Source organism: Neolamprologus brichardi, chromosome 10 (genome assembly GCF_056152115.1).
Source record: "Neolamprologus brichardi isolate AB-2024 chromosome 10, ASM5615211v1, whole genome shotgun sequence".
NCBI classification, from domain to species: domain Eukaryota; kingdom Metazoa; phylum Chordata; class Actinopteri; order Cichliformes; family Cichlidae; genus Neolamprologus; species Neolamprologus brichardi.
In genome coordinates, this window is record NC_142113.1 from 12,672,680 (window position 1) to 12,700,675 (window position 27,996).

General features: G+C 39.8%; 1 protein-coding gene across 1 annotated transcript; it reads left to right on the forward strand.

Annotated features, from left to right (window-relative positions):
- The first annotated feature begins 702 nt into the window (after positions 1-702).
- Positions 703-27,994, forward strand: stag2a (STAG2 cohesin complex component a). Its single transcript, XM_087847195.1, has 34 exons — positions 703-950; positions 4,380-4,492; positions 4,646-4,724; positions 5,838-5,996; positions 7,355-7,451; positions 7,536-7,612; positions 7,741-7,945; positions 8,053-8,204; positions 9,408-9,481; positions 9,780-9,903; positions 12,131-12,229; positions 12,376-12,455; positions 12,740-12,847; positions 14,290-14,398; positions 14,676-14,793; positions 14,959-15,062; positions 15,162-15,254; positions 15,343-15,432; positions 15,523-15,726; positions 15,830-15,900; positions 16,057-16,144; positions 17,567-17,647; positions 17,991-18,083; positions 18,212-18,383; positions 18,473-18,612; positions 18,697-18,798; positions 19,193-19,341; positions 19,424-19,552; positions 19,645-19,853; positions 22,802-23,039; positions 23,162-23,272; positions 23,377-23,503; positions 23,851-23,928; positions 25,703-27,994. The coding sequence occupies exons 2-34, from the start codon at positions 4,449-4,451 to the stop codon at positions 25,724-25,726; spliced, it is 3,828 nt and encodes a 1,275-aa protein (XP_087703321.1). The 5' UTR covers positions 703-950; positions 4,380-4,448; the 3' UTR covers positions 25,727-27,994.
- The last annotated feature ends 2 nt before the right edge of the window (positions 27,995-27,996 follow it).

The following is a 27,996-nucleotide window of genomic DNA, read 5'->3' on the forward strand; positions in this document are numbered from 1 at the left end:
CAGCAATAATCTTTGTTAATCAATAGCCTATATAATTTGATGGGTACCAGTGTGATTAGTGAAAAAACAAACAACACAAAAAACATAATTTTATTAATACGTGTATTCTGGCCCCAAATGAACTCTTTTGATTGTGTTACTGAGCTAAACTGATTAATCATTCTTTGTGTAGTAAGAACGCAGAAAATTCCCCTAAAGGTACAAAGTAGACACGTGTTATTACTTTGTATGTTAGCATAATAAAATAAGCTTAAATGTACAACATTGTACACATCTATTGACTTACTTACTTAGCCTACTTGGAGTTTCATTCAGGCCACTAATGTATTTTCTGATAACTCATTCCGAAAAACTTCAGCAGTGCAGGGAGTGGAAGAAATAGGGCAGCTTTTACCAGCTAAATCCGAAGCTTTGCCCTTTTACGGATTCCAGTTCAGTCTTAAAGTTCTTACTTGATCAAAGAGCTGAGAGCATTTATCCCAACAACACTGTGCCCGTCAATTAGGGTACAGTGGTTAGGATTTGATTGACTATCAATAATCAATGACCCCTGCCTCATTGGGAAGTTAGGTACTGTCCTACCTAATGGACAATCTCCGTGACTCAATCGGCGATCACATGAGAGCGGTCCATATGGACCTGCAGCTACGAGGAACCAGGATATGGACCTGCAGCTACGATAGCCCTGACAGGATATGGTCCCTCGTAAGCGGCAGTACACAGTGTCGCCGACAGGTGGTGTGTGTGCTGCATGCATAACAACGACAATACACACTGTACCTTGCTATATTAGCCACCAAGAAGCTTCTTAACGTTAGCCAACAAATAAAACTACAATTTTTAAAATTTGGAAAATGACAGCCAGTGCAGGGAATTGACGAAGCATTCTCTATGAACAGTCCGTACCGCGTGGATTATTTGATTTCAGTCCGTCTTTGAATTAAAACGAGGTAAGTAAAATGGCGGATAGCTAACGTTAACATCAAGGGAGTTTGCCATTGAAGCCGCTTTTCTGGGTTAGCTGTCAAGACACTTGTTAGTGTCACCAATAGTCATACCTATAGAAATACTAGTTCATCAGAATGTGCTATAGTCAAGATAGTTACCAACTGCAGCCTCTGTGTGTTTCCAGTTTGTGTTATATGTGCTAGTGGTCCAGTTAGCCAGCTACAGCTAACGGTAATACTAGCTAAGCTAGTTTCTTATGGTGTATCAAAACACTGGCGCTAAGTCTAGTCGCAGTTGTGGGAGCCCGGTATTAATTAATTAGAGAAGAAGGTCAAAGGGTAGCTAACTAAACAGAGCGTTGATGTATGTGGCCAAGATCACATTATCAATAGATTTAGCTCACATTAGCCTGAGAACTGCTTGGCCGTTGTAAAAACGACGGCACGTCAGAAGGAGATGAGAGCCGATAGCAGACTCAGCCTCCCAAACATCTGTGGTTGTTTGTATTTCGGAAGTATACAACTGCGCGTGTCACAACTGTGGTGTGATTAAATTGTTTCAAATTACGAGTAACGATACAGTTTACCGACACGGTGGACAGTAATAAAAGCGAAAGACAATTGTGCTCATCAGTAGCTAACGTTTTATTGAGACGCTGAAATCCGTACAGTATGCATATCCATTTATGGCGTTCAGAGCCTAGGGACAAGCCCCTACTCTGCTCAGGAAAAGCCGTGTCGTGTTTACTGGGATTTCCACTTACAGTATGTTCTATTGTGCAAGAGCGGTCCGCAGTTTCCCCTTTTCTCTGAAAGTATCTGCTATAAACGTAAAGTTACGCAGAAAGTTATGGAACAGACGCGATCACATGCCTTTTTTCTTTTTTTCTTAAAAAAAAAAAAACGTTCATTAAGTAACACATTTCTAAGTATCTGTTTTAAAGTCTTAGAGCTGGGAGACAAAATCACTGATTTTCAGCTCCGAATAACAGCTGTGTTGGAGATACAAGTGTAGTTTGCAAGTTGTAAAGTGGACAGTGAAAGTGAGTCTGGGGAAAACACACCCCTTAAGCTTGGAAAGCTTTTTTTTGAGAATGGCCACTAACAAGATGTATTACTTAACTTTGCCAGTGTATTATCTTCAGTTAATTAATTAATGTGATATATGTGTTTTTTTATGCCACAAGTCATGACATCTTAGAATTTGGACCCAGCAAATTTGGAGCATTTTGAACCAGTAGTGCAGTCAAACAAGCATTTCCTCTTGCATTTCTCCGTCTATAAGCCTGTTGTAGAACACTTAAAAACTCAGATGTCATTAAAAATAGTTCCATGTATCCCAGTAAACTGCAACAGTGTGACACAGTCAGTGTGCGCACTACTGGGGTCTCACTCATCTGAAATATTTTCTTAGCAGCTACCATGCAGCAACCAGAATCCAGCCCCTGGTTGTCAAAAAGATTAATCTGTAATTCCATGTATTACTTAATAGTTTGCTGTAGTACTGTCAAGTGATCCACAACAAATAGAGACTTTTTTACTAAGCCTAACAGCCCTTGATAGTGGTAATAAACATGGCAAGTGCAGAGGTTTGGTATTGCTGATGTGCTTATGTGGAGCCTGGATGGGTGGATTTCTTATTTTGATGTCAATGTGTAATTTTTATCTTGCTGCTTCAGCTGGATAAATCACATTAATTGGTCTTACAACTGGCATCAAAACATATTGTTGTTGTCTGAATGTCAATGTACTAATTAGCTAGATAGATCTAGCTGACTTGCGAACGAACATGGTGCATCCCAGGTTGAGATAAGCGGCTCTGTTACACGCTCTCTGCTTTTCCCATTGCATAGCTAACATTATTACTATGTCTGTCAGCAGGTTTGGCTCACAGTTTAACATACTGTAGCCGCGTTCCAAATCTTGTGTTTGCGTTTACAACCTGCATACCATGCATTAACACGCCTTTATGCAGATAAGTTATCTGGATACAGATAATCAGATTTAAATAGGTTATTAAAGCTTTGTGTGCCCTGACAGTGACACAACCATGCTCTCTTCTTGCCCTTCAATATTAGTTTCGACAAAAAGTGTGAATCAGTTGGTACTGTTATGATTACAATGATTAATCTTACCACGAAATGTGGGAAGAGTTTCATCTCAGCCACAACTATGTGCAGTATGACTAAACTAATAGCAAACAAAATGTACTTTTCATGTCAGTATTGAGCACGTTAAAAAATAACTGTAGGCTAGAAGGAATTTGTCCTAAGTGTTGAAGACTTCTTTGACTTTGGGCTCACATGAAATGGTTAAGAAGACTATGACTAAAATCATGCAAAGACTTGTTACTGAAAAAGTAATGTCCTTCTTGCCAAAGAAGGTTTAGTATGACCCTTATATGATCAATGTAAATGGAGTTCGTTAAGTCCAATCAAGGTGTATTTATTAAACGACATTTATAAGGATAACATTTTGAGGGTTTAAAATAACAGCTAAATTTCTTTTGCGTTTGTTTATTAAGTTTATTCTTACCTTTATTGTAATATTATAATAATTTTCTAACAGATAAATATTGGCCACAGGGATATGTGAATGTTGTCTTATTTGTTAATAGGATGTAAGTTGAAAAGTCACATATTTTGGTGAATCCTTGAAGGAACTGCACAGTAACAGTAAAACCTCAAAACACAGTGGAGGGAACATCATGGTTTGTGGCTGGTTTGCTGCTTTAGTACCTGGATGCCTTGCAGCCATTGAGAGACCAGTGATAATGAAATCGAATCAAGAACTTCTCTTGAATGCTTGGCAAGTTGTTCACAACCTTAAATCATTATAAAAATGGTTATACATTTTTTGACTTGGCCAAAGTCTTACTCTTACCCAGGTCCCGGTCCTGTAAAGCAGCAGTCCCCAACCCCCGGGTTTGGTACCGGGCCTAGAGAGTTGAAAATTTGTGTGAACATTTTTTTCTGGGGTACTTTGTTGTATTTATCCAGGACACCTTAAAGGCCGGTCTGTGAAAATATTGTCGGGCATAAAGCGGTCCGTGGCGCAAAAAAGGTCGGGGACCGCTGCTGTAAAGTATCTCTGAAACATTGCAGAAGTCTCTAAACCAGAAACATCTGATGGAGTTTATAGCTGATAAAGGCAGTTCTACAGGTCACTTAAATCAGTGTTTGTTTTGTGAATGGCTATATAGAGTTAAATAACAACATGTAAAGTCCAACTGTAACTTAGAAAAAACATTTATAAGTAATCTATGCAGAAGGAAATCCTGGCCTTTTCAAAGGATTTATTAACATTTTCTTGAAACAGCAGGGGTGGGCCCTATATAAGATTATTTTGACTGTACAGTGATTTTTTGTTTGCTTCATTCATTTCATTTTTTAATAATTATGTTCTTTTTCTTTTTCATGTGCTATTATAAAGGTATATCCTTGCTCAGCACCCAGAGCAGTAAGAGCACCTACTCCAGCAGATCCAGAAAATGTTAAAGAAATGATAGCAGCGCAGGACTTGCACACTGAGTTTCAGTTTCCTCAGTAAGTAGAACAACATGGAAGTGTTACTGTAATGTTTTTATGTCCTTCAATGTTTATTTTGTATGTATGCACTGATGATATTTGAGATCGTTTTTGCTATGCTTGTGTTACTTTTTGCAGTTGTAATAAATACTAATAATGTGTTATGCACAGAGAGGCAGAATCTCAGTTGTCTTCAGATACTGACCTTGAGGATCCCGATGGCAAAAATGCGAAGACAGGAAAGGGCCTGGTATGTTTTCCTGACTTTCTTATCTTGGGCACTGTGCTGAGAAGCACTTTTAACACCGTCTGTTATCTGGCTTCACTTACTCCGACATCAGCGATCAGGCAAGGCAGTCACGTGAAAGTGGTTAGAAATTTAAAAGTGTTAGTCAACCCAGGGTTATAATCAGTCTATCTAAGAGCACCTCCACATGAATGGGATGACTGTAGCGCATTAGAAAGGAAAATAAAACTATAATAACAGGAAACTGTAAAGTGGTTACACACCTAATACAGACTTAAAGTAACACAGTTATTGCGCAGAAACTTGTCGTGTGAGTGCATGTTAGAGGAAAAGTGCTGTAAGGCTGGAAAATACCTACTGTATAAATAAAGTTTAGCCAATTTGAAGCAAGAAAGGGAAAATTGGCAAAAATGCAGACTGTGTAAGTAAACAGTTAGTCAGACAGATTACAGCCATTATTATTATTATTAATGTTTTGATAATGATAATGTAATTAATACATTTTTATTTAATTTGATTACATTTGTAGTTGGTTTTTTTTACAATTACATAACAATTATATTATAATCGTAATTTTATTGTATAATATTAACTATTAATTGTAATTAGTAATAACTATAACTTAATTAGATAGTTTAAGGTTGGGGTTTTTTTTTTTCAGGGAATTGATTGGTTATTGGATTGTGATTTTGTACCTGTTGATTTCTCATTTCAAACACCATGAGTTACTATGTGCTCCAGTAGGAAGCGAACCACCTTCTTAAAAGCCAGAGTGAAACCTGGAAAAGCCCAAATCCTGCCTTGTAGTACAGGCCTCGGTTTATGTGCAGTCATGGTGACATGCAGGCTTGCACTATATCCACATACACTGAGTAGAAATCAGTAAAACATCCTCACTGGTTTCCCGCTATCACAATGCTAATACATAGTCAAAAAAGTTTATATCATGCAGCAGCTACGTTTGATAAGAAAATAAGTCTGTTTCATCTCTGCATCAAATGTCTGTAATGTGATTTAGTTCCGTTGTTCTAATGCCCAGTAACCAGATAAGCTATTGAGTATAGAGGCACACTGATGCAGTGTATGATAACAGAAGAACATCTTTCTCCTCATTAGGCAGCCAAGAAAGGGAAGAAGGCGCTTGGAGACAAGGCCAAAGGTGGTGGAGCTGGGAGGGTCACTGGTCCCGGCTGGGTGAATGGCCACCATCAGGAGAATGGAATGGAGAACATGACCTTGTTTGAGGTGGTTAAAATGGGGAAGAGCGCCACACAGGTGGGTGCACGGATTCTAATTTTCAATCAGTAACAATATGTAGCCTGGTTTAGTGTCTGTGGTTCTCATTTTTTGAACACTTAATCCATAAATCTTGATTTGTATTACTGTATTAAACCTTTGCTATAGCTACTGTGGGCATTTCAAGCTAACAACACACTCTATGCAGTGGACTTCATTTCTGTTTATTTTTTAAAGGAGTGCCACACAAGACTTATTGACAGCTTTTTTGTTTTTACATCTGACCTGATTTCCTTGAACCTTATGCATTGCGGTTAGAAGCAAGTTCTGTTTCTGTTTTTGTTCAGTAGTGGCTGCTAAAAAACTAGGTGTATTACTGCTGCCTCCTGGTGGTAATACTGGACAAACAGGGGTTTTTTTTCTTAAAAGATAACTATAGTCAAAAGTATTACCCACGCCTGATGTGCATCGATACATTAACTACACATGGCAGCAACTCAATATACCGAAAGGCAGCATATTGATTAGCACAAAGATAATACCATTAAACAAAATGTAATAGACTGTAGCTTGATGTTAATGCGATAGCTAGTATTCTTTCAACATAGACATTAGCCTAGCTCTGATAATCTGTTTTATGGCTCAGTTATTTCAGGACTCTTCTCTGCTCTGCGTTTTACTAAACGTAACAGTTGTTCAAAATGTAATAGGTCCAAGTCAAACATGATCAGCTCAGTTTCATTCGTAAATCCAGACCGATGCAGGCTCCTCAGCGTACAAGTGCAAACGGCAATGACAGCCACCATGGCATAAGCTCCTCTTAGTTATGGCTGGATCAGGTGACCCTGAATTCTCCCTTAGTTACTTTGCAATGCGTCTAAGCTGCTAGGGGCTTCCCATGATGCAGTATTAAGTGTTTCTTCTTTACTCCCCCCCTTTTTTTTTTACACTTCCTGTGTGGTTATATACCCACCCTCCCCCCTTAACCATTAGTTATTCATCTTTGGCCGTGTTCAACAGTGTGTCTTTGTCCTGTCCCCTCACCCCCGACCTTCCACTTGAGGTTTCTTTCTGTTAAAAGGGAGTTTTTCCTTCCCACTGTCACCACATGTTTGCTCATATGGGGTCTTTTGATTGTTGGGGTTTTCTCTGTATTAACATTTTTTTTTTTTACTTTACAATATAAACCGCCTTGATGTGCTTGTTCTTGTGGTGATTTGACATTATATAAATAAAACTGAATTGAATTGCGGGGATTCAGCACAACTATAAATCAAGCTTAATGGATTAAGAGGAGTCAACAAAGCATGCTCTCTAAGGAATGTTTTCAAAGTTATATTTTAGTTAGAAGTGTAAATAACTATGTGATAATTGTGTAAGTGTGCTTCCCTTTCCAGTCTGTGGTTGATGACTGGATTGAGGCATACAAACATGACAGGGACACCACTCTTTTGGACTTAATCAACTTCTTCATTCAGTGCTCTGGCTGTAAAGGTAGTTTTCCTACTTGTATTGTCTAAATGTGCAGCATGTTGGGTGCCTGAAAGCACATTCACACGCTCAATTTTACTGTATTAGGTGCTGTGAGTGGAGAGATGTTCAGACATATGCAGAACTCGGAAATCATCCGGAAAATGACAGAGGAGTTTGATGAGGTGATGTAGGCTGTGTTTCAATACAACGTATTTTAAAAGAACCACATCAGTATGGGAGATGTTTTTAATCTGGCCTGAAACAAATGTAATACTTGGGACCCCAATCTGATTATCTCTGTGCTGTACAGGACAGCGGCGACTATCCATTAACCCTCTCAGGACCACAGTGGAAGAAATTCAGGATAAACTTCTGCGACTTCATTGCGGTTCTGGTGCGACAGTGTCAGTACAGCATCATTTATGACGAGTATATGATGGACACAATCATCTCGCTACTCACCGGCCTGTCTGACTCACAGGTCAGGGCCTTTAGACACACAAGCACACTAGCAGGTCAGTTTTGTTGTGGATTTTGTCTCCATCCTGCACGCCCATGCTGCTGTTATCTGACAGCTGTTGTTCCTACACGCATGTGTTTTAAACATTGTTGTCTCTGCCAGCCATGAAGTTGATGACAGCCTTGGTGAACGTGGCTCTGAACCTAAGCATCAATATGGACAACACACAGAGACAGTATGAGGCAGAAAGAAACAAGGTCATTGCTAAGAGGGCCAATGATAGGTTGGAGCTACTGTTACAGAAGCGCAAAGAGGTAAGAAGAACGATAAGCTGTCAAGCATTCAACCCAGGGTTGATGTTGGAGTGTAATACAGCAACACGTCAGTGGGTGTGAGCGTTGTTTAACTCTGTCATTTTAATTTTTCACTCTATATATGAATTGACTGGGGGGGGGGGCATGCTGCTGATTGTATTTGCCCCTTCACGTGCAGGTGTAGCCTTTTCTGCCTTTGTGTCTCTGGAGAATAGACTCAGTCACTACTGATTTATTTAAAGCCCCACCCCAACCAGCTATAACCTAAAATTATGACTTTGTTTACCGTTCCGTGGCCTTGTAATTCACTCTGTTTATTTTAGCTCATTATTTTATTGATATTTTAGCGCAGCCACAGAAGCATACTTCTCTCTTTCCAACAGCTGCTTCAGGGTCTTAATGCAGGCAGCCTAACATCGCCTCCTGAAGGCTCAATCCCTGTGACTGCCGCTTTCCCTTCAATGCATGTCGTATTAGTCATGGTTAATTTAGAAAGACATCATGTTCAATCACGGTTTCCTTTTCTCTCACAGTTTGTCAGTGCTGTAATGACACGTCATTGGCCACTGGATTAAAACAGTGTGTTTTTTCACCAACACTTTTCGTTGCCTCTCCGCATCAGTTCAGATGACATCTGGAAATTCTACAGTTAGAAAAAGTTGGGGGCTTTTTAGACTTGTGATTGCATGGGCTATTATTAAATTCAGAGGAGGGTGGCTGTGCTTAATGGCAACTTACAAAGTGTCAGTTATGACGTTATATGAATCTGACGACACGTCTCCTGGTGAATCGTTTAAAATGAGTGATTTTACCATAAAAGACTGTTGGATCTCACTTTGAGATCTTGTGAATGTCTCACAGAAGCGGTATGAAAGATTTAGTGTAAAACTGAACTATTCCTGCATGAGGCCACTGATCCAAATCTGAAATGATAAGACTGGTAGTTTCTTTATTGATTGCCTTTGTAATAAGCACATTGAACAGGACTGGTTCTTTTTATTTTGAGTTTATTCTACATAAACTGTCCTTTCTAGTTCACAAAATGCATATAAATCCAGTATTTCTGGTTTACCTTTAACAATGGTAACAAATAGTGGATGAAATCTGTAAAAAATCAAAGTATAGAACAATGCCAACCGTAATCTTGGACTTTCAGGGAGTTTTTGTGCAATTAATTTCAAAAACCTTCTGTTTATCTTTTAGCTTCAAGAAAATCAAGATGAAATTGAAAACATGATGAATGCAATCTTCAAGGGAGTGTTTGTTCACAGATATCGGTAAGTAAATCCTTAAGCGAAAAGGAATTCCCCGAGATTATTCTGGTAAATGGCAACCAGACTGTGTGCTGAATGTAAGATTTCATCACGGGCTTCTTATCACTTTTGAGTTTGTACAACAAGAAGCAGACAGAACAGAGTTCATTTAGAGTGTTTTGGCACCCTCTAGTGCAAAATCAATGTTAATACAAGCATGAGTTCTTTATTCACAATGAACCTTCTTCAGTGCTGTTTGCAGCTGCCAGGTCTGTTACAGGCCCGTTTACTAAATTTAGTGAATTCTCTTTGTTTTTGCCAGCGATGCCATTGCTGAAATCAGAGCCATTTGTATTGAGGAAATAGGAGTGTGGATGAAGCTGTACAGTGACGCCTTCCTTAATGACAGCTACCTAAAGTATGTTGGCTGGACAATGCATGACAAGGTGAGTTTATGGAAAAAACGTGTGTTAATGGAAGAACAAATTAAAGCCCACATCTTAAATCTTAGGCTATGTTCACACTGCAGGCGAAAGCGCATCAAATCCGATTTTTTTGACCCTATGCGACCCATATCCGATCATGGTATGACAGTGTGAACGGCACAAATCCGATATTTTCAAATCCGATCTGGGTCACTTTCGTATGTGGTACTGAATCCGATACATATCCGATGTTTCAGAAAGCGACTGCTGTGTGAATGGTCAAGTCGCATTAAATCCGTCTTTTACGTCACTGACACAAGACAGACGCCAATTATCAGCGCCGGAGAAGCGCCCGATAAGACATTGCGAACGCTTCCTGGCCATCCAGTGAAACTGCTGGGAAGACAACGTTGGAGAAACGTTAACATTTTATTTGTACTGTATAATCTGCAGATTCTGACAGAAATCTGCAACTATCCTTTGAAGCACCGCTCCTCTAAAACAGCAATCAGGATAATTATTAGGTTATCTACATTATTATGTAAATAACAAAATAACTTAAAGCAAAAATTGGGAAACGTGAAGTCCGAAGTCTTTATATTAAGGGCCATCAGTCAAACAATATTGTTTGCTCTGGGTCTAAACAGAGCGCGTTGTGTGTGACATCTTTTTTTGCGCATGCGGGCCGCTTTGAGCGTTCACACTAGAGCGCGTTTGCTGTCGCATTTTATTTGTAGTGTGAACGAGCAGACAAAAAGATCGGATTTGATCAAAAAATCGGAATTGAGCATTAAGACCTGCAGTGTGAACGTAGCCTAAGATTTCTGAGAGTCAGCGTATGTAGTAGTACCAGAGGTGAAACAGTCAGTATAATTGAGATATTGAGATAAGCATCAATTTAATTAATAACAACTTTAAAAAAATGTACTCATCAAGTAGGTTATCCCAGTCTATGTATGAAAGTGGCTTCAAACCATATTATTCTCCCTGCTCCTTCTCATGAGAATTTGATGAACTCAGAATCTTCTTTTTCTAGTTTAGGAATATTAGTACCAGCTTATCGTCACTTCATGTCAACAGTCAGTTTTTTGAGGACAAATTTTCTGAAAAAACGCTACGCATTCGTTCTGTACATAGGTTACCTGTCATGTTTGTACACAACACGTTCAGTTTGTAGCACCCTTTATCCAGAAAATCTCCCATTTGTTAAAGCCTATTACCGTAATTCCCGGACTACAGAGCACACCTGATTAAAAGCTGCATGCTCTAATTTTAGAAAGAAAATCAATTTTGTGCTTGTACAGGCTGCACCGGATTTTAAGCCGTATGCGTTTCACTTGTAATATGAGATATTTATACAGAAATATTACACGTGAGGATTTTTAACATTTAATTTAATCCGTAAGGTAACATAAACGTTATGGTAACATACAAAAATACATACTGCAAATGCTTTTTTTCCTCCAACAGCGCCTGTAACACATACGTACGTATCAGTAACACACAAATTACATTGCTTATGTTTTTTTTACGGAACAGTGCACAAACAACATTACAACGTCTCTTAACAACTGGTAAAAATATATACCGTATATATACTACTTACCAATTTTATTGGTCTACTGTTACCAGGCAAAATGTTTAATGGAAATGGAAAAAAGTAGTTGCTTATGACCCGAAAACTACGGTAGTTAAAATTTGAAATCCAGAGCTCCTGCTGCTATTTTCTTTCAGCTAGAGGGCTTTTATTCCAAACGCCTCCAATCACTAGACTTATCCAGAGTTTAGATGGGTGCTCCAGTCTTGAGCTTATGCCTTCACTTGGCTCACATTGAAAGCAGGTGGATATTTTATGAGGTGTACTTGCTTTTCTTGTTCAGCCACTTGTGCTGGGTGAGAAAGACGCCTTTCATACAGACCTCCTGTTTGGTGGAAATCGTCTGCCTGTGAGAATCCTATTTGATGCTGAAAGACACCCTCATGTCTTGCTGCTATGTCCCATGTTTGTTGTATTATTGCTGGTCCTCACACATTTTTATTACCTCTACATAGACTTTTCATGTAATTGCATTTCAAAATGTTTGGATTGCAAACAGCTGTCTAAGAGAAATCAATCTAAAACCTGTTTATAACTTCACATAACTTGCCTCTAGGGGTGCATTAAAAGCTATTTTAACTGCAATAGTGGCAGAGTAACACAGGCATTCAGATTTCACAAGTATTTAATGCATTTCTGCTACGGCTGCAGCAAGGTGAAGTGCGTCTGAAGTGCCTGACTGCCCTGCAAGGCCTGTTCTACAACAGAGAGCTCTGCACTCGGCTGGAACTCTTCACAAGCCGCTTCAAGGTGAGTAAGCATTACTAGAAATGTAGATGCTTCTTGGATATCATTGCATAGATGTAAATGTTTGATAAAGATAAAATAGTACCATTTGTCCATCATCATACCCGCAACTAATGTTATGGAGATCTGACATTTTCTCTCACTGACAGGATCGCATTGTTTCTATGACTCTGGATAAGGAGTATGATGTTGCAGTGCAAGCTATTAAACTTCTGACACTTGTCCTACAGTGAGTAATCTCGCCTCCTCAAATTTCCATTTAATTTTGTACCACAGCATGTGATTATTAGGACATAATGTTTTAATTCAACACGACAGCAGATGTCAACATTTTCTTCAGACAAGTGTGTTATTTTTCTTAGTGTGCATTTATGTTTTCTTCGTAATTCTGAAAGCTATTGTGATTACATTTTTTACAAGTCATGTAAATAACAATAATAATTCTCAGTGTTTGTTTTTCTTAATCAAAAATCCAATAACCACAAAGACTTATTTATGCTTTTCATGTAACAGGAGCAGTGATGAGGTTCTGACAGCAGAGGACTGTGAGAGTGTTTATCATCTGGTTTACTCGGCACATCGACCCATCGCCGTCGCAGCGGGGGAGTTCCTGTTCAAAAAGTATGTGTTTTTCTGCAGATTTGAAAGAGATGTAATTGAATCACCAGCTTGAATGTTGATTCAATGTTGAATGTTTCAAAATATTATGGAGGTTTTAGTGCCAGTACTAAAACTGACAGAAACATTCCAGGGATTGGCTTATTGTGTAAACAGGCTCTTTGATTCAGTCTGAGTCTGGTTGGCACTGCATAGCGAGCAACATTCATGGGAAGCACACTAAGCTCCAAGAAAGGAGGGAGAGGAGGAAGGGCTTAAAGGAATATTCCATACTGCTCTTGGCTCGGAAGGTGGCTCTGAATTTTTTTTGCTGGCTCCTTGTTATTACAAAAGCGAAATAATGCTTGCGTGAAGGCCAGCTTAAGTGTAAAGTCAATTAGATTCCATAAAGGAGACACAGGAAATATGCATGAGATATTTGTCCCACCTTTCGCCATCTTACAATGCTGTGATTGCAGCCATTCCCCAACTCTCTGTGAATGGTACTCGGGGCCATTGATCAGTGGTCTTTGATCAGTGGGGGTTGGTCAGTGGTTGTTGATCAATGCTCATGAGAATTTGCATAATTATGATTAAGGAACTGACCTCCCAGCTAGGGCTGCTCGATTATGGCAAAAATGATAATCACGATTATTTTCACTGAAATTGAGATCTCAATTATTTGACGATATTTATTTAACAAGAACAATGTATTGAATAATAACTTTAAAAAATAATATAAAATAGTGTGCAAATACTGATAACAGTGCAAATGTTTGCAATATAAGAAATAAATGAAAAATGTAAACATCTATGTTTAGTGAACTTTGCAGTGTTGCTCTGTGGTGCAGCTACGACACTGTAGCAAAGTTTACACACTATGTCTACTTGATCCACGTCTGACTCCGCGAACCCATAATGTTTCCACACCACTGAAGTTTTTTTTTACCTCTCTTTTCAACCAACAGCAGTCACTCTCCTCTCCAAACAACTTCTGCTTAGCTTTCCGAGCTTCCCTCGGGTCCTCTTAATTGTTGTGACACGTTTCGAAATGCAGAGAGGTGCACTCGATTTGCCACACGGAGCAGCGCGAGAGTAAAGCACGAGGGAGGTGCTAATAATCGGCTCAGTCATTTTTAATGATCGTTGAAAGCCCAGATCGTAATCGAGATTAAAATTCGATTAATTGAGCAGCCCTACTCCCAGCCCATTGTTCCTTCAGTGGGCTGGTTTCAGTCTTTATGCAAATGTACTGTTTATAAGATTCGGGGACACCTGCAGTCAGCTGAGACTGAAGAAGTCATTGGATGAGTGACGAAACGTTTCTCTCACAAAACGCTACGTCCAGATGAACAGAATCAACTTTTGGAGATTTGTCCCACCTCCTTTCCTAAAGAGGCTGAAAACGTTCATTTAGCCTGTTTTTCATACGTGTATTAAACTGTTGTTTCTTTGGTTGATTGAAGGTTGTTTAGCCATCGAGGTCCTGAGGAGGAGGGACTACCCAGGAGGGGCAGGCAGAGCCTCAACGGCAGCCTGATCAAGACTACTGTGTTCTTCTTCTTGGAGAGTGAGGTGACCAGGCTTTTATGTCAGCCCTGTGCCCCTGCTTTGCAGAAATGGCGGTTTCAACTGAAACGTATCAATGTGTTTGGTGTTTCTGTACTTAATTATTCTTAAGATTGGATTAAATAATTAAATAAGAATCAGAACTGTGCATACATCTATTGCAAGGCACTGGAGATTTCTTTTTTATGTGGCTCAAAGAGAATAAAAAAATAACAGAAATGTATTATCTGTGTTTAAATAGATGATTTCATTTCATTACAATTCACATTCCATTTTTTTACAGCTCCATGAACATGGGGCCTACTTAGTGGATAGCCTGTGGGAGTGTGCGTCAGAGCTGCTAAAGGACTGGGAGACTATGATCAGCTTGTTGCTGGATGAGCCAATGCCAGGAGAGGAAGGTAAGGAAGCGCTGTCTCAGAACGGTCCCACCTGAGATTTTTTTGCTACTCTATTACTTATTTGTTGTACTTTTACTCTAATTTGTGCTTATCTTATAAGGTCAAGTCTTTTCATTAGATACTTGATAACATTCTTTATGTTTTCTGTTGTTTGTTTTTTTTTAGCTCTAAACGATCGTCAGGAGACAGCCCTGGTTGAAATCATGCTCTGTGCCATTCGGCAGGCTTGCGAATGTCATCCTCCTGTAGGCAGAGGCACGGGGAAGAGGGTGAGTGTCAAGCCGTCGTGCTTGAGATAGAAAGGATTAACTTAGCTCCTTGAATGATTTCATGTTGACTGTGCTGTCGGGGTTTTGTGCATGGAAAAGGTCCTGACTGCAAAGGAAAAGAAAACACAGCTGGATGATCGGACACGAGTCACAGAGATGTTTGCAGTTGCTTTGCCTCTGTTATTGGCAAAGGTGAGTGATTCAGTTCTCAGAGTTCATTATTTCATCAGGTTCAATATTCATGAAATAAGCCTGACTGCGTTCCCTTTTGTTTTTGTAGTACTGCGTTGATATTGATAAGGTGACCAATTTGCTACAGATACCAAAGTTCTTTGATCTTGACATCTACACAACTGGGAGGTTAGAAAAGGTTTGTGAGTTGTTTGTTCTAAAGCTTGTTTTACAGCTGAAGTGCATTATATGTGTTGCTGGTGAAACAATGTTATGTTCTTTCAATTAGCATTTAGACGCACTGTTGCGACAAATCTGGGAAGTCGTGGATAAGCACACAGACACTGAGGTCCTGGAGGCCTGCTCTACCACCTACCACTATCTCTGCAACGAGGAGTTCACCATCTTCAACCGTGTGGACATCGCCCGCTCCCAGCTTCTTGACGAGCTTGTAGACAAGTTTAATAGACTCCTGGAGGACTTTCTGCAAGAGGTAGGTGCTGTAAGGCGTTTATCTGTGTGGATTATTTTAAAGGATGCTCGCAGGTGTAGAGGCAAATATCTGAGATTTCAGCATATGATCTCTTGTTTGTCAGGGTGAAGAACCTGATGAGGATGATGCTTACCAGGTTCTATCCACAATTAAGAAGATCACCACTTTCCACAAGTAAAAGCAGTTTATGGAAACTGTTTCAGTTTTTGATTTGAACACATTACTTGTTAAAAATCTTACGTTTCTGTTTTCTCATATCGAGTTAAGATGTCAGTGACAGCATGCATGCATATTAAATGTTATAGATTTAATGTACATTTCTGCTTTCAGTGCACATGACCTCACTAAGTGGGATCTCTTCACCAGCAACTACAGGCTACTCAACACAGGTCTACAGAATGGCGATATGCCTGAACAGGTATTACAGTGTCATCCCCAAAATCCTACAAATGGAGTTAATCAGGGTGTTTACATTCCCATATGTTACTTGAGTTACAGGTGATGTGAGGGATAATTTGGAAAGAATCATTGATCATATATACTCACCAGCCACTTTGTTAAATATATCTTGCTAGTACCCAGTTGGACCCCTTTTGTGCTTTCAATTTGTGTCATAGATTGAACAAGGTGCTTTAAGCATACCTCGGAGCATACCTCATAAGCACATCTATGATGTTGCTCTCCCCTCCTACCACATCCCAAAGTTGCTCTGTTGGTTTCAGATATGGTGACTGGAGGTCATTTGAGTACAGTGAACTCATTGTCATGTTCAAGAACCCAGTTTGAGGTGGTTTGAGATTTGTGATGTGGTGCTTCAACATGTCATCAGAAGATTGGACACTGTGGTCATCAAGGGATGGACATAGGCAGCAACAATGCTCCTGCAGGCTTTAGTGTTTAAATTATGCTCAGTTAATAATAAGGGGTCCAAACTGTGCCCAGAAAGTGTCCCCCACACGTTTATATCACTGCCACCATTATGAACAGTTGATACAAGGCAGAATGGATCCATGACTTCATGTTGTTGACATCAAATTCTGACCCTACCTTCCCAGTGATGTAGCAGAATCGGACAGCCAACATTTTTCCACTCTTCTGTTGTCTAGTCTTGGTCAGCCTCTGTGAACCGTACCCCCAATTTCCTGCTTGCAACTTAAAGGGGTGTTGTGGTCTTCTGCTTGCTGTAGTCCATCTACTTCAAGGCTCGATATGTGGTTGAGTTACTGTTGCTTTCTTATCGGCTCCAAACACTCTGGCCATCCTGACCTGGCATCAACAAAGCATTTTGTTGCCCAGAGAACTGCTGCTCAGTGGATATTTTCTCTCTCTTTCAAACAATTTTCTATAAACCCAGAGTCTGAGTCACTAATGACCGTGCCACATTCAAAGTCACTTAAATTGCCTCTGTTCCCCATTCTTATGCTCCTTTTGAACTTCACTTGGTTGTCATGACCATGTCTACATGCCAAAATATAATGAGTTGATGCTATGTGACTGGCTGATTAGATATTTGTGTTAAGGAGCAGTCGAGCAAGTGTACCTAACAAAGTGGTGAATGCGTGACAGAAAATAAAAACAGAAAAAATAGATGATTATATGAATAATTCTTTTGTGTATTTAAAAAGAAATAGCAAGCACAAATGAACCTTGACATGTCTTAATAATTACTGAACATCGAACTCTTTTAAAATTTAGAGTCAAGCTTTCAAAATAAAGTTACCATTAACCAAGTTAGTACAGTTCAAGTAAACTAGAATTACTCTCTGAGTGACCTGTTAAGTTCATGTTAAAATACTGAACGTGCAGTTTATCTAATCTGCTTGATTTTTGTTCCTCTCAGATTGTGGTTCATGCAATGCAGTGCACACATTACATCATCCTGTGGCATCTAGCGAAGGTTTCAGATGGCACTTCAGTAAAGGTACTGTTCACATTTTGGGGATATTTGGCAAAATACATGTAATAACATTTCTGTGCCTACATTTCCCAAATAGATATGATTGGCAGTGTATCACGGTTTGAAAATATCCTTCCGCCTGTGTCACAGTAAATTCTCTCTGTAGTTACATTTGGACACCATGTATACGCAGATCTAAAGTAGGAGTTACATGTTTTTACTTTGTTTTGCTTACAACACCTCCCAGTCTGATTGCAGTTTTCTGTCAAGCTTCATAAATAGAGTTATACATTTCTTAATGCCTGGGTAATACAGGTACAATGTTACTTTGAAAGGGTTTTACTAACTGAACCTTTACTCCTTTCAGGGTGACATGGTGACCTTGAGAAAGCAAATGCGAGCTTTCTGTTTAATGTGTCAGCGCTACATAAACACCATCAACAACGCAGTCAAAGAGCAGGTGAGGATTTTGATGAGTCAGATCATTTTTATTTATTTATTTATATTTCATTTTTCATTTTTTCAGCGCAACTGAAAATTTCTGTGGTCAGCATTTCCATATATGCTCAAGTGTTGTGTTTATTCCAGGCCTTCACTATACTGTGTGATCTGCTACTGATCTTCAGTCACCAAATTATGTCTTCAGGCCGGGAACAGTTGGAGTCTCTGGTCTATTCGCCAGACTCTTCTTTGCAGGCAGAGCTACTCAACTTCATCCTGGATCATGTTTTCATTGATCAGGATGATGACAACAGCACAGGTCAGAAAACACTACCCTGTTTTATATGAACCTACCACACTCTGTTTAAAGAAGGAACGTGACTTTTTATAAATATTTCCTTTTTTTAGATGGACAACAAGATGATGAAGCCAGTAAAATTGAAGCTCTACATAAGAGGAGAAACCTTCTTGCTGCCTATTGCAAATTAATCGTTTACAATGTTGTGGAAATAAACACCGGAGCAGATATATTTAAACAGTACATGAGGGTAGGTCTAAATCCTGTAGAGATTATAACGAAATCATCCAGCCCTGTTGTTGTAGTTAACAGTATTTCTCCTGTTTCTCCTCAGTATTACAACGATTATGGAGATATCATCAAGGAAACAATGAGTAAGACGAGACAAATCGACAAAATCCAGTGTGCAAAGACGCTCATATTGAGCCTGCAAAGGGTATGACATGTGAAACAGATGGATGGTCACTAATGTGTAAAACATACTGGTTGCTGATATTATGATGAGACCAGGTTTGCCGCTGTTTAGGAGACACAGATGAATTGTCTTAACACATAGATAAGGAAGCGCCTTTTTTCTCTGTACTGTCAGTAAGCAGCCAGGCTGTCCTTGAGATCCAGCATCATCATCACTTAGATCATCATACTGCTGGAAGCCCGATAAAGTCTTTCCGGGCCTCCTCAAATAGCGATATCTCACCAAATAGAAGAGATAAAGGAGTCAGCCCCAAAATCCTTTATTTGCATTTAAGTCTGGAAAAAATCTTCTCAGGGTCTTCAGAGGCTTTTAATTACTGAAATCAGACAAACAATATTTGAAACCTCTTTTGCAGTTGTTCAATGAGATGTTGTCTGAACTCGGCTTCAATTTCGACCGCTCTTCATCAGCCTTCTGCGGCATAAAAGAGCTCGCCCGGCGCTTCTCATTGACGTTTGGTTTGGATCAGCTGAAGACCAGAGAGGCTATTGCCATGTTACATAAGTAAGTCATTTCCCTAACCCAAACATCATTTGCTCTAATGAACAGGAACTTTCATATGTCATGTCTTGTTTGTTTATTTTAGAGACGGGATTGAGTTTGCCTTTAAAGAGCCAAGTCCCCAAGGAGAAGGAAGTCCACCGCTTAATTTAGCATTTTTGGATATCCTGAGTGAGTTCTCTAGCAAACTAATTCGTCAGGACAAGAGGACAGTGTAAGTTTGCGGCACAATGAGTAATGTGAGCATGAAAATGATGAGAACCTCTAAAAAGACTCTAATGTTTACTGTCATTTCACTTTTTGCAGTCACATGTACTTGGAGCGATTCATGACATTTCAGATGGCCCTGCAGAGAGAAGACTGCTGGCTGCCTCTCATCTCATACAGAAATTCTCTGCAGGCTGGAGCAGACGACGACACTATGTCTGTAATTAGTGGGATCAGCAGTCGAGGGTCCACTGTCAGGAGTAAGAAATCCAAGCCAGCCACTGCCAGCAAAAGAAAATTGCCTGAAGGTGAGCATTGCTGGTGTACTTTGGTGGAGCATTTATTTTATCTACCACAGCAACCGATCTGCAGCATGAGTTCATCTACATCAGGAGTAGGCAACCTTTCTGATGATGAGTGCCATCTAAAATTTCCTCAGAAGTCAATGTGCCATATCACTGCATTAGCAATAAATTTAATAATGCTCTATAGTAACAGTTACACACTATATAGAACAACTTTATAGAATTATATTTGTTCGCAGATGTTGGCAGCTATCAGCGAATAGTTATCAGCTATTTTGAAACAAAAAAATAAACTTTTTATCCATAACAAGAACTCCATAACAGCAAATGAACTGTAGAGCAGAAAATGCAAATACTATTTATGGTCTCCTCACAACAATAATAAGAAAAATAAACTGGGTCAGTATGGTATGTTTGTTAATACAGAGATACACATGTTAATCTGATCTCTGGTCTCCCACTCAGAGACACAGGTCTCCGAGTGTCCAGCATTCAGACGGCTACCTGAGGACACTCTTCATGTGAGAGAAAATCTGCTATTTGTACAACCAAATACTGTCAATAAGGCCTCTGCAATGTTCTGAAGACAGTTAAACTTGTCAGGTAGTGATGTCCAGCAAGTGAAAATGCAAGCTCCATTAACACGCACAGCTATGGATACCAGCTGCGTTCGTAGTTCTGCAAACTTTGACCCCACAGAGTCAAGGTTTTCAGTTCAATCAGCTGCATTTCGATGTCGCATTAACTCAGCCAGTTAATGCGAGACAAATCCAGCTGCTCATTAAAGCTTTCTGGTTTGATCAGAAAAGAAAACATTGGTCCATACACCTGAAAGTCCCGAAAATACATTGTGAATTCTGTCTCAGTCTTCGGATGTATCCATGTATTTCCGTGGTGCTGATGCTGCGCTGAGCGAACAGCTCCTGAAGCATTTGAAGTGTTGGAATGTGAAAATTTCAACATCGCTTGAAAAAACTGCCAGCTAGCAATGTCCCTCTCACCAGTAGGCTAAGTTATTTTTTAGCCAATTACAAGTTGAATCTGGTAGTTGGTGTTGTTAGCTAAGATGCTGTCATTAAGAAGCAGCACAACTAATGTGTCTATGCAAGCTAATTTGCAATGTGCACCGCTGGCCCGGCCATTAATTTTTTTAATGCACCTTCTCAAATTAATTCACTGCATGTCGTGCCCAGGGCTGGACTGGGACAAAAAAATCGGCCCGGGCATTTTGACTAGAGACCGGCCCACCAGGTATTATAGGAAAAGCCATAAAACCTTGAAAACAGACACTGTTGTGACAGTGATGTACAGTCTTGTTGGTATATGTATGATTTCTATACATTTTACATCAGATAAAAACTTTGATTGTAGGATTCAGATAATTATTTATTAAAAGCTAGACATTTTAAATGAGAATAAGAAAGTGTTTCTTTGTGTCCCCCTTTCCCTGTTAATGCCCTGCCTGGCCCCCCTGGCAAAACTTTCCTAGACCCGCCCTTGCACAGTTACCAGCTGTCAGCTATGTAAAAAAAAGGATCCTGGTGTTATTTGTCAATCAGAAACAGTTCATAACTTGCCTTCAACTTATTCATGTCACCTAAAAGGTAAACCTGTTTCTCCATCACCTGTTCAGCTCTGATGATTCAGTAAGGACATCTCCTGGTTTCATCTTCATGTTTCCCTCTCACCAGATATACAAACCGATATCATGACCAGCAGCTTTTACAGCTGTGGCTCCAGCAAACACCAGCTGATACTTAATTAATATTAAATAAATTCTAACAACAGCTGATCAAGCTTAAACGTGCTGCTGTTGTTTGGCGCGACATCCGCTGGTTTCCTGTTTCTGGCGCAAAGTGGGCAATAAACAAACAAGAGAGACGGGACTTGTCAGAAAAGCTTATCAGCTGATCATTGATCAGTTTCATGAAGTAGCAACAGGAGAGAGAGGGGGAGAGAATGAGAGAAGAGGCAGCTGACAGCGTAAAGACGAAAATGAGGTTACTAACCTTATGAATAAAATAAAGTTCACTATCAGTAACATCAAAGCACCCACCCAGCTGTATGAAACGCCGTCATGCTAGCTAGTACGCAGTACGAGTTATTGTAACTGACTGTAAAAGGTTTAGCACAACGAAAATAAACTACACCTAAACTTGGTTTATATCTGACCCAGATAGACTGCAGGTCATAACTTCTTACCTGAAGTTCAGTTCACCTGACACTCGGACCGGCGGCCGCCTGCGTCTCTCCTCCTGCGTCTCTCCTCCTGCCTCCCCTTTCCCTCATCCACCTGCTGGCCTCTGTGGAAGCTCCGCCACAGCCACCACCAAACAACTGAGTTATTTTTACACATCGACCAGCATCTGGCCAATTCACCACCTTTCATTGTTTATACCGTAACAAAAAAATAAATAAAATCATCGGCCCATAAAAACCAAAAATCACCATGGGCCCACTGGACAAATGCCCGGTATGCCCGATGGCCAGTCCAGCTATGGTTGTGCCATCAGTTAACCCTTCGCGTGCCAGCCGTGGCACGCGTGCCCAGGGTTGCCGACCCCTGATCTACATCAAAACAGCTGCTGGTTAGTAGAGTTGTATTTAAGGTGACAACATTTTCTTTGTATTCCATGACTGACACAGCAGTTTGTTTGCTGTACTTCTTAAAGTCTGCCTGAGATTGAAATAAGGTCTTTCTGTGAGCGAATACGCCGTCGTGAATTTAAATATGATGCAGTATTCACCTTCAAACGTCACACATAAACATAAAAATGCATCTCTCTCTTAGGGACATGTATTTCTCCTAGGACCCTCTTGCAAAATGTTTCATGTTAATTCTTATCACAGCCTGCCACTTTAATAATAAATCAAACAGCTCACTCATTGTTATGGCCACTGCGTGTGTTCAGTAAAATTCAAGGAGTGTAACAAATGATTTTCTCTGGCAGAAGAGAACAGCAGTAGCAGCAGCGATGCGGTTTGGATGAACCGTGAGCAGAATGTGCAAACGCCAGTGATGATGCATTCACCCCATCTAACTTCCACTGTACTGAGGGATCCAAAGAAAATGAGGCCAGAGGACAGCTTCACAGCCACGTTCACCATGCCAGCAGAGCAGCATCCCCATCAGCCTGTGCCTCCTCAGCAGCAGCCACACCCTCAACACCAGACTACCATTGATTACAAGTAAAAAATATGTGTATTACATTATTGCATACATGTCTGCAGAGGTCTTAGTTGCAGTACAGTATGTAAAGCCACTTTTTTAAAACTGTGGGAATTATGAAGTAATGAAGCCTGTTCCACAGTACCCAGGTTACTTGGATGCTGACACAAAGGCAACAAGCTGAAGCCCGTCAGCAGCAAGAGCGGGTTAGCATGCACTACGCCAAGATGAGGAACCACATGCAGCAAGCAATGTAAGAAGTTCAGCACTTAACTGTTTTTGGCCGAACTTTGAGCCAATAAAGAGTCTGACAAAAAGCATTTTTCTGACGTGTTATTTTTTTGTTACGCGTCACAGTCGTCGAGGCTCTGGGCTCATGGAGGATGATGAGGAGCCAATTGTGGAGGATGTGATGATGTCATCTGAAGACCGCTTGGAAGATATCAATGAGGGCATGGATTTTGACACAATGGACATCGATTTGGTAATTAAAAAAACAAACAAACAATAGTCTAATTTTGTCTAGATGCATGTTTAATAATTCCAGTAAGGAAATCCTAGGAAATTGATTCCGCTGATTTGGACGTGGCATTTTCAGCGGGAGATGAGTAATGAAACGTTTCTCCCACTGAAAATGCAGCATCCAGATGAACTGAACCAAATTTCCGAGATAATCTGAATCCTGCATTTCTAGCAGAGTAAGCTGGTCATGCCAGTCCTTCCAATAAATAAATAATAAAAGCAAATGTTGATGTTAAAATTAATAATTTTTTAACTGTATATTTTTTTCATCTTGTGGAGTATTCTTCTAACTGAGTTGTTACCTTTCAGCCGGCATCAAAGAATCGCAGAGAAAGAACCGAACTGAAGCCAGATTACTTTGATCCATCTTCCATCATGGATGATTCGGTAGGAGTATTCCACTTCTTATAATAATTGATTGATTGATTGATCATACTTTATTCATCCCGAGGGAAATGGGTTAAGGCTGCCAGCTGTGCCAGCGCCGTCTTACCCTTCCGACCATACATACATTACACAAACATCACATGGGGAAGACAGGTCAGAGGTGTATAACATGGAAAAAGCACAACATGAGGAAAGATAAGGAGAACAAAAATAACTCCCCCCAGACTGAGCTCCAACAGGGAGATCAGTTTGAGAACAGAAAAAAACACCTCTGCACATAGCACATGAAAAAACTCTTAATACACCAAAGAAACACATGACAAGCAACAGGGATGGGTAAAGGGTGAGAGACAGCCAGTGTAGACAGTGCATCCGGGCCAGCAGCATAAGCGCTGGTCTCCTTGATCCACCGTCGGTATCGGAGGGGAATAAGCGTAGAAGGCGTTTGGAGGGGGGATGAGTGTACATCTGCATGTGCATATATGTCTGTGTGCATGTGTGTGTATGTGTCCAGAGTTCAGCTGAGACAGTGTCCTTTGCCCTGCCAGGCTAAGTAAACAGTCTTCCAGCCAACCCAGGTGGCCTTGCATAGAATGGGAAGAACAGTCTAAACACAGTCCGTATCAGGGTGTTGTTGTTCAGCTCCAGCCTTGAGACTGCAGCTGGCGCCGAAGGGGTATCCGCATGAAGTGATGGTGGTTTTTACTTTAGTGCGAACAACTCATATGAATTTCAAAGCTGTTCTAACAGTCCGACACTGGTCTCTCAATCTCCCGTTGGAGAGCCGTGAGCTTCTCCACGATGTTATCAAACTTACGCTCCATGATGTTGTCATTCTTGTGCTCAAAGAGCCGATTCTGAGAACTCACGACCGCAGTTAGCTTCTCAAAGATCTGATCCAGTTTGTGCTCAGAGGTCTTATTCTGAGTATTCACGGCAGCCGCAAGCTTCTCCAAGATCTTTTATCGTGCTGCACTCAATGAGCCCATTTTGAGAAACTCACGCCTCGTTCCATCGTTTCAATCCCAGCGGGCAGCCTTGTGGGGGTTTGAACAGCCGGTTCCGCTTTCTTAATTCTTCGATAAGCCAGGGCCAAGCCAGCTCCGATCAGCAAGAAACCTGTTATCACGGTTCCGAATAGGTAGATATCTTCAGCACTCAGGCTCACCCGAGCCCCGACTTCTCGTTGAGAAAAAGGGTGTCAATTGTATTCAGGGACCAGTTGATCAAATCAAATCCATAATTCCTATTTTAGGTTTTAGAGAACAGACTGTGAGAGAGTGTTCCAGGGAAAAGTAATACAAAAAACACGAGACTAGACAAGGACACAAGAGGCTAAGCAGGGAAGCTAAGGGAGAGGAGGAGAGGAGAAAAGTGCGACGCCTTCGTCAAGAGAAAGAGAGCAAAAAAAACCCAAAAGAGAGCAAAAAAACCCCAAACCCAAACCAGTGCCATCCAAAACACAGTTTTGGATGACACTGGTTACACTCCTTGAAATAAGTTCATGCTTTTGAAACAATTTTTCTTAACTGTTTGAGTAAACGGCCAAGTAAGCATGATAGATCAACGTACAGTTCACGCATGCCTAGCCTTATTTGGTAGAAGTCCATTTTCTTGTTATTTATGACCATTTGATTAAAGAACCCCAAAGGAGAAACCACTTTAGGTGTAAAACCAGCCACATATTTCTCATCTGTTCATACTGTACACTCGATATCTGTTTGTTTTTATTTGGTTTTGAATTTCTAACACTGCTTTTTTCTTTCGCCTTTAGGTTCTCAATGTTTCAATGTTTTAATATGAAAAGGACAGCATGTCATCGAACTCCTTGGACGGTGAAATGACTCTTTATAAATGAGAGTGGACTGGACTAGTAGGCTTGTGAGACACCAATGTTTGCCTCTTTAACACTTTGTTAAAACTTAGAAGGAGTGCTTGAGCTTGGATTTGAATTTTATTCTGCTATTTTCACACACCGGATTTTGGTCACACTGCGGCAGAGATGTTTCGGTTTTTTGTTCAGTCGCCCTAAAAAAACTTGATGCCAGCTATCACTTGGCTACACTTGTTATAATGTGTGAAGCAGTACAGGTACAGATATTGTGTGGCAGTTTGCATGGTGATGGGACAATAACAGGTCAAAATTCAAGTGAATGATGTATACCTTTAAACTCTTTAAGTAGACGAAAAATGTCTGTAAATACATAGCGGCCAATATACAGGGAGGGTGAACACAATTTCATGAACACCAGAAAATATAATGGGCTTGCAGAATAACACTACTGTTTTGATGCTTGTAGTGTTCAGTTATTGTTGAACACTATAATAACCCTGCACTTTGTCACAGAGGTGGTAATTGTGCTGGATGGTCATTTTTAAGCTTTACATCGAGAAACTATCTTAGGTTTAAACGAACCCCCTCTCTGATGCAATCCGAACATACGCTGAACATATAATGTTTCATAATGGCAGCAGTTATTAAATGGCTACTGCGTTATATTGGAAGGGTGTCAGTGGTATTGTTGTTCACCTTCTGAACTTTTAAACTGTAGATTCTGGCATGGCATGTAGCCATATATCAAAACATGTACACAGTAAGTATAATGTGAACTGGCGTGTCATACTGTTTAAAGGCCTTGCCACAAGTTATATATATACAGCATTCTCAGATTTCTTTGTGATGGTATTTTTTAGAGACATGTGTTCTGCTTTTATACCTTCTAGATAACTTTGATTTATAGATATTTTGTAATGACAATCAAATGTAAATTAATGGTTTCTATTAATCATGTTATTTCACATAGAGATTGAAATGATCCTTTTTAAAGGAAATGATTATGTTACTATAGATGTGGCCAGCTGTATTTTCTTTTCGTCTCTTTGTAGCGAACGGGTACAAACGTACCTCATTGCTCAGATGTAGTAATTTGACAAATTGAGGCTGCATCTAAAATTATTTTTTAATGTTGGAAGAAATCACAATGTTGTAAAACTTTGACTCAACCTCAAATATGTAATCTCTCCTATATATTAACTATTTTTTTCCACTGTATAGTATCTAGTAATATCTAATATTAGAGACATGCCATGATTGCAATCTTTAAAAGAAAGGATTTTTAAAATGGTTGAGAACGATGTGTGTTTGTTTGGTTTTGTTTTGTTTTTTGTATTTGCAGGTGTTCAGAAATAGTTTTTCAAACTGCCAGTTTGGTTGGTTTGTGACTGCTGCGTGTATAAGAGTTATAGAAATATTCTAAATTACAAAGCTTCTAAATTCTTTAGCCAACAATCATAGTATCAGAATTGTATATTATACAGTTACAAATGTGTAATATATTGTGAATCGGTGCTCATTTTATATTTACTGTTTCTTTTTGTGTGAAATTTTGGGGAATTGTCAAAGGAAAAGAATGTAAGTCTTTGACATTAATCTACTAATTTGTAAGTGCACACACAGTGCATTGTTTTTTTTTCTTTGTTTTACCGTGGATTGTTCCGGTATTTCTTCTGTGTATTGGCCTGGCTGGCAGAATCAGACTTTATGAAAGAAGGTGTAATCATATTGTAGCTGAAAATGAATACCTTATTTCCTCAGTGTCACTATAATCTGGAGAATCAAATCATCAGGTCTTAACCCTCCTGTTGTGTTGCGGGCCAGATTGATCCCGAACAGAAGAGATGTCACGTGTCATCTGCATCACTACAGAAAACGAAAAAAAAAAAAAATCAAAATTATACAAGAAAATTGTAAAATAATCAATGCCAGTGTTTCTGACACTTTTGGATGAGTACACATGCCCCGGGTCAAATTGACCCAGGAACATAATTGGTGTTCCTGGAAACCAACATAACAAGAGGGTTAAACATTACCACATACATAATAACTATTCATGTTAGGCAAATGAGAAAAACACATCTTAGACTTGCCTGTAAATTTACATGACTCATGTCATTTTGGAGCTTTTCTGTTTTGCATCAAACTGCTGAAAATGTGCAAACATCTGTACGTTTATACATATTTAAATATTTGCATATATTAAATTTGTGTTTATATTCTATTTACAAAGT

Excerpts from the sequence above, each read along its gene's own strand:
- stag2a (XM_087847195.1), top strand. The coding sequence starts at position 4,449 with ATGATAGCAGCGCAGGACTTGCACACTGAGTTTCAGTTTCCTCA. Across the intron at positions 12,456-12,739 it reads CTTCTGACACTTGTCCTACA|GAGCAGTGATGAGGTTCTGA; the intron begins GTGAGTAATCTC and ends TTCATGTAACAG. Across the intron at positions 19,342-19,423 it reads GCTATTGCCATGTTACATAA|AGACGGGATTGAGTTTGCCT; the intron begins GTAAGTCATTTC and ends TGTTTATTTTAG.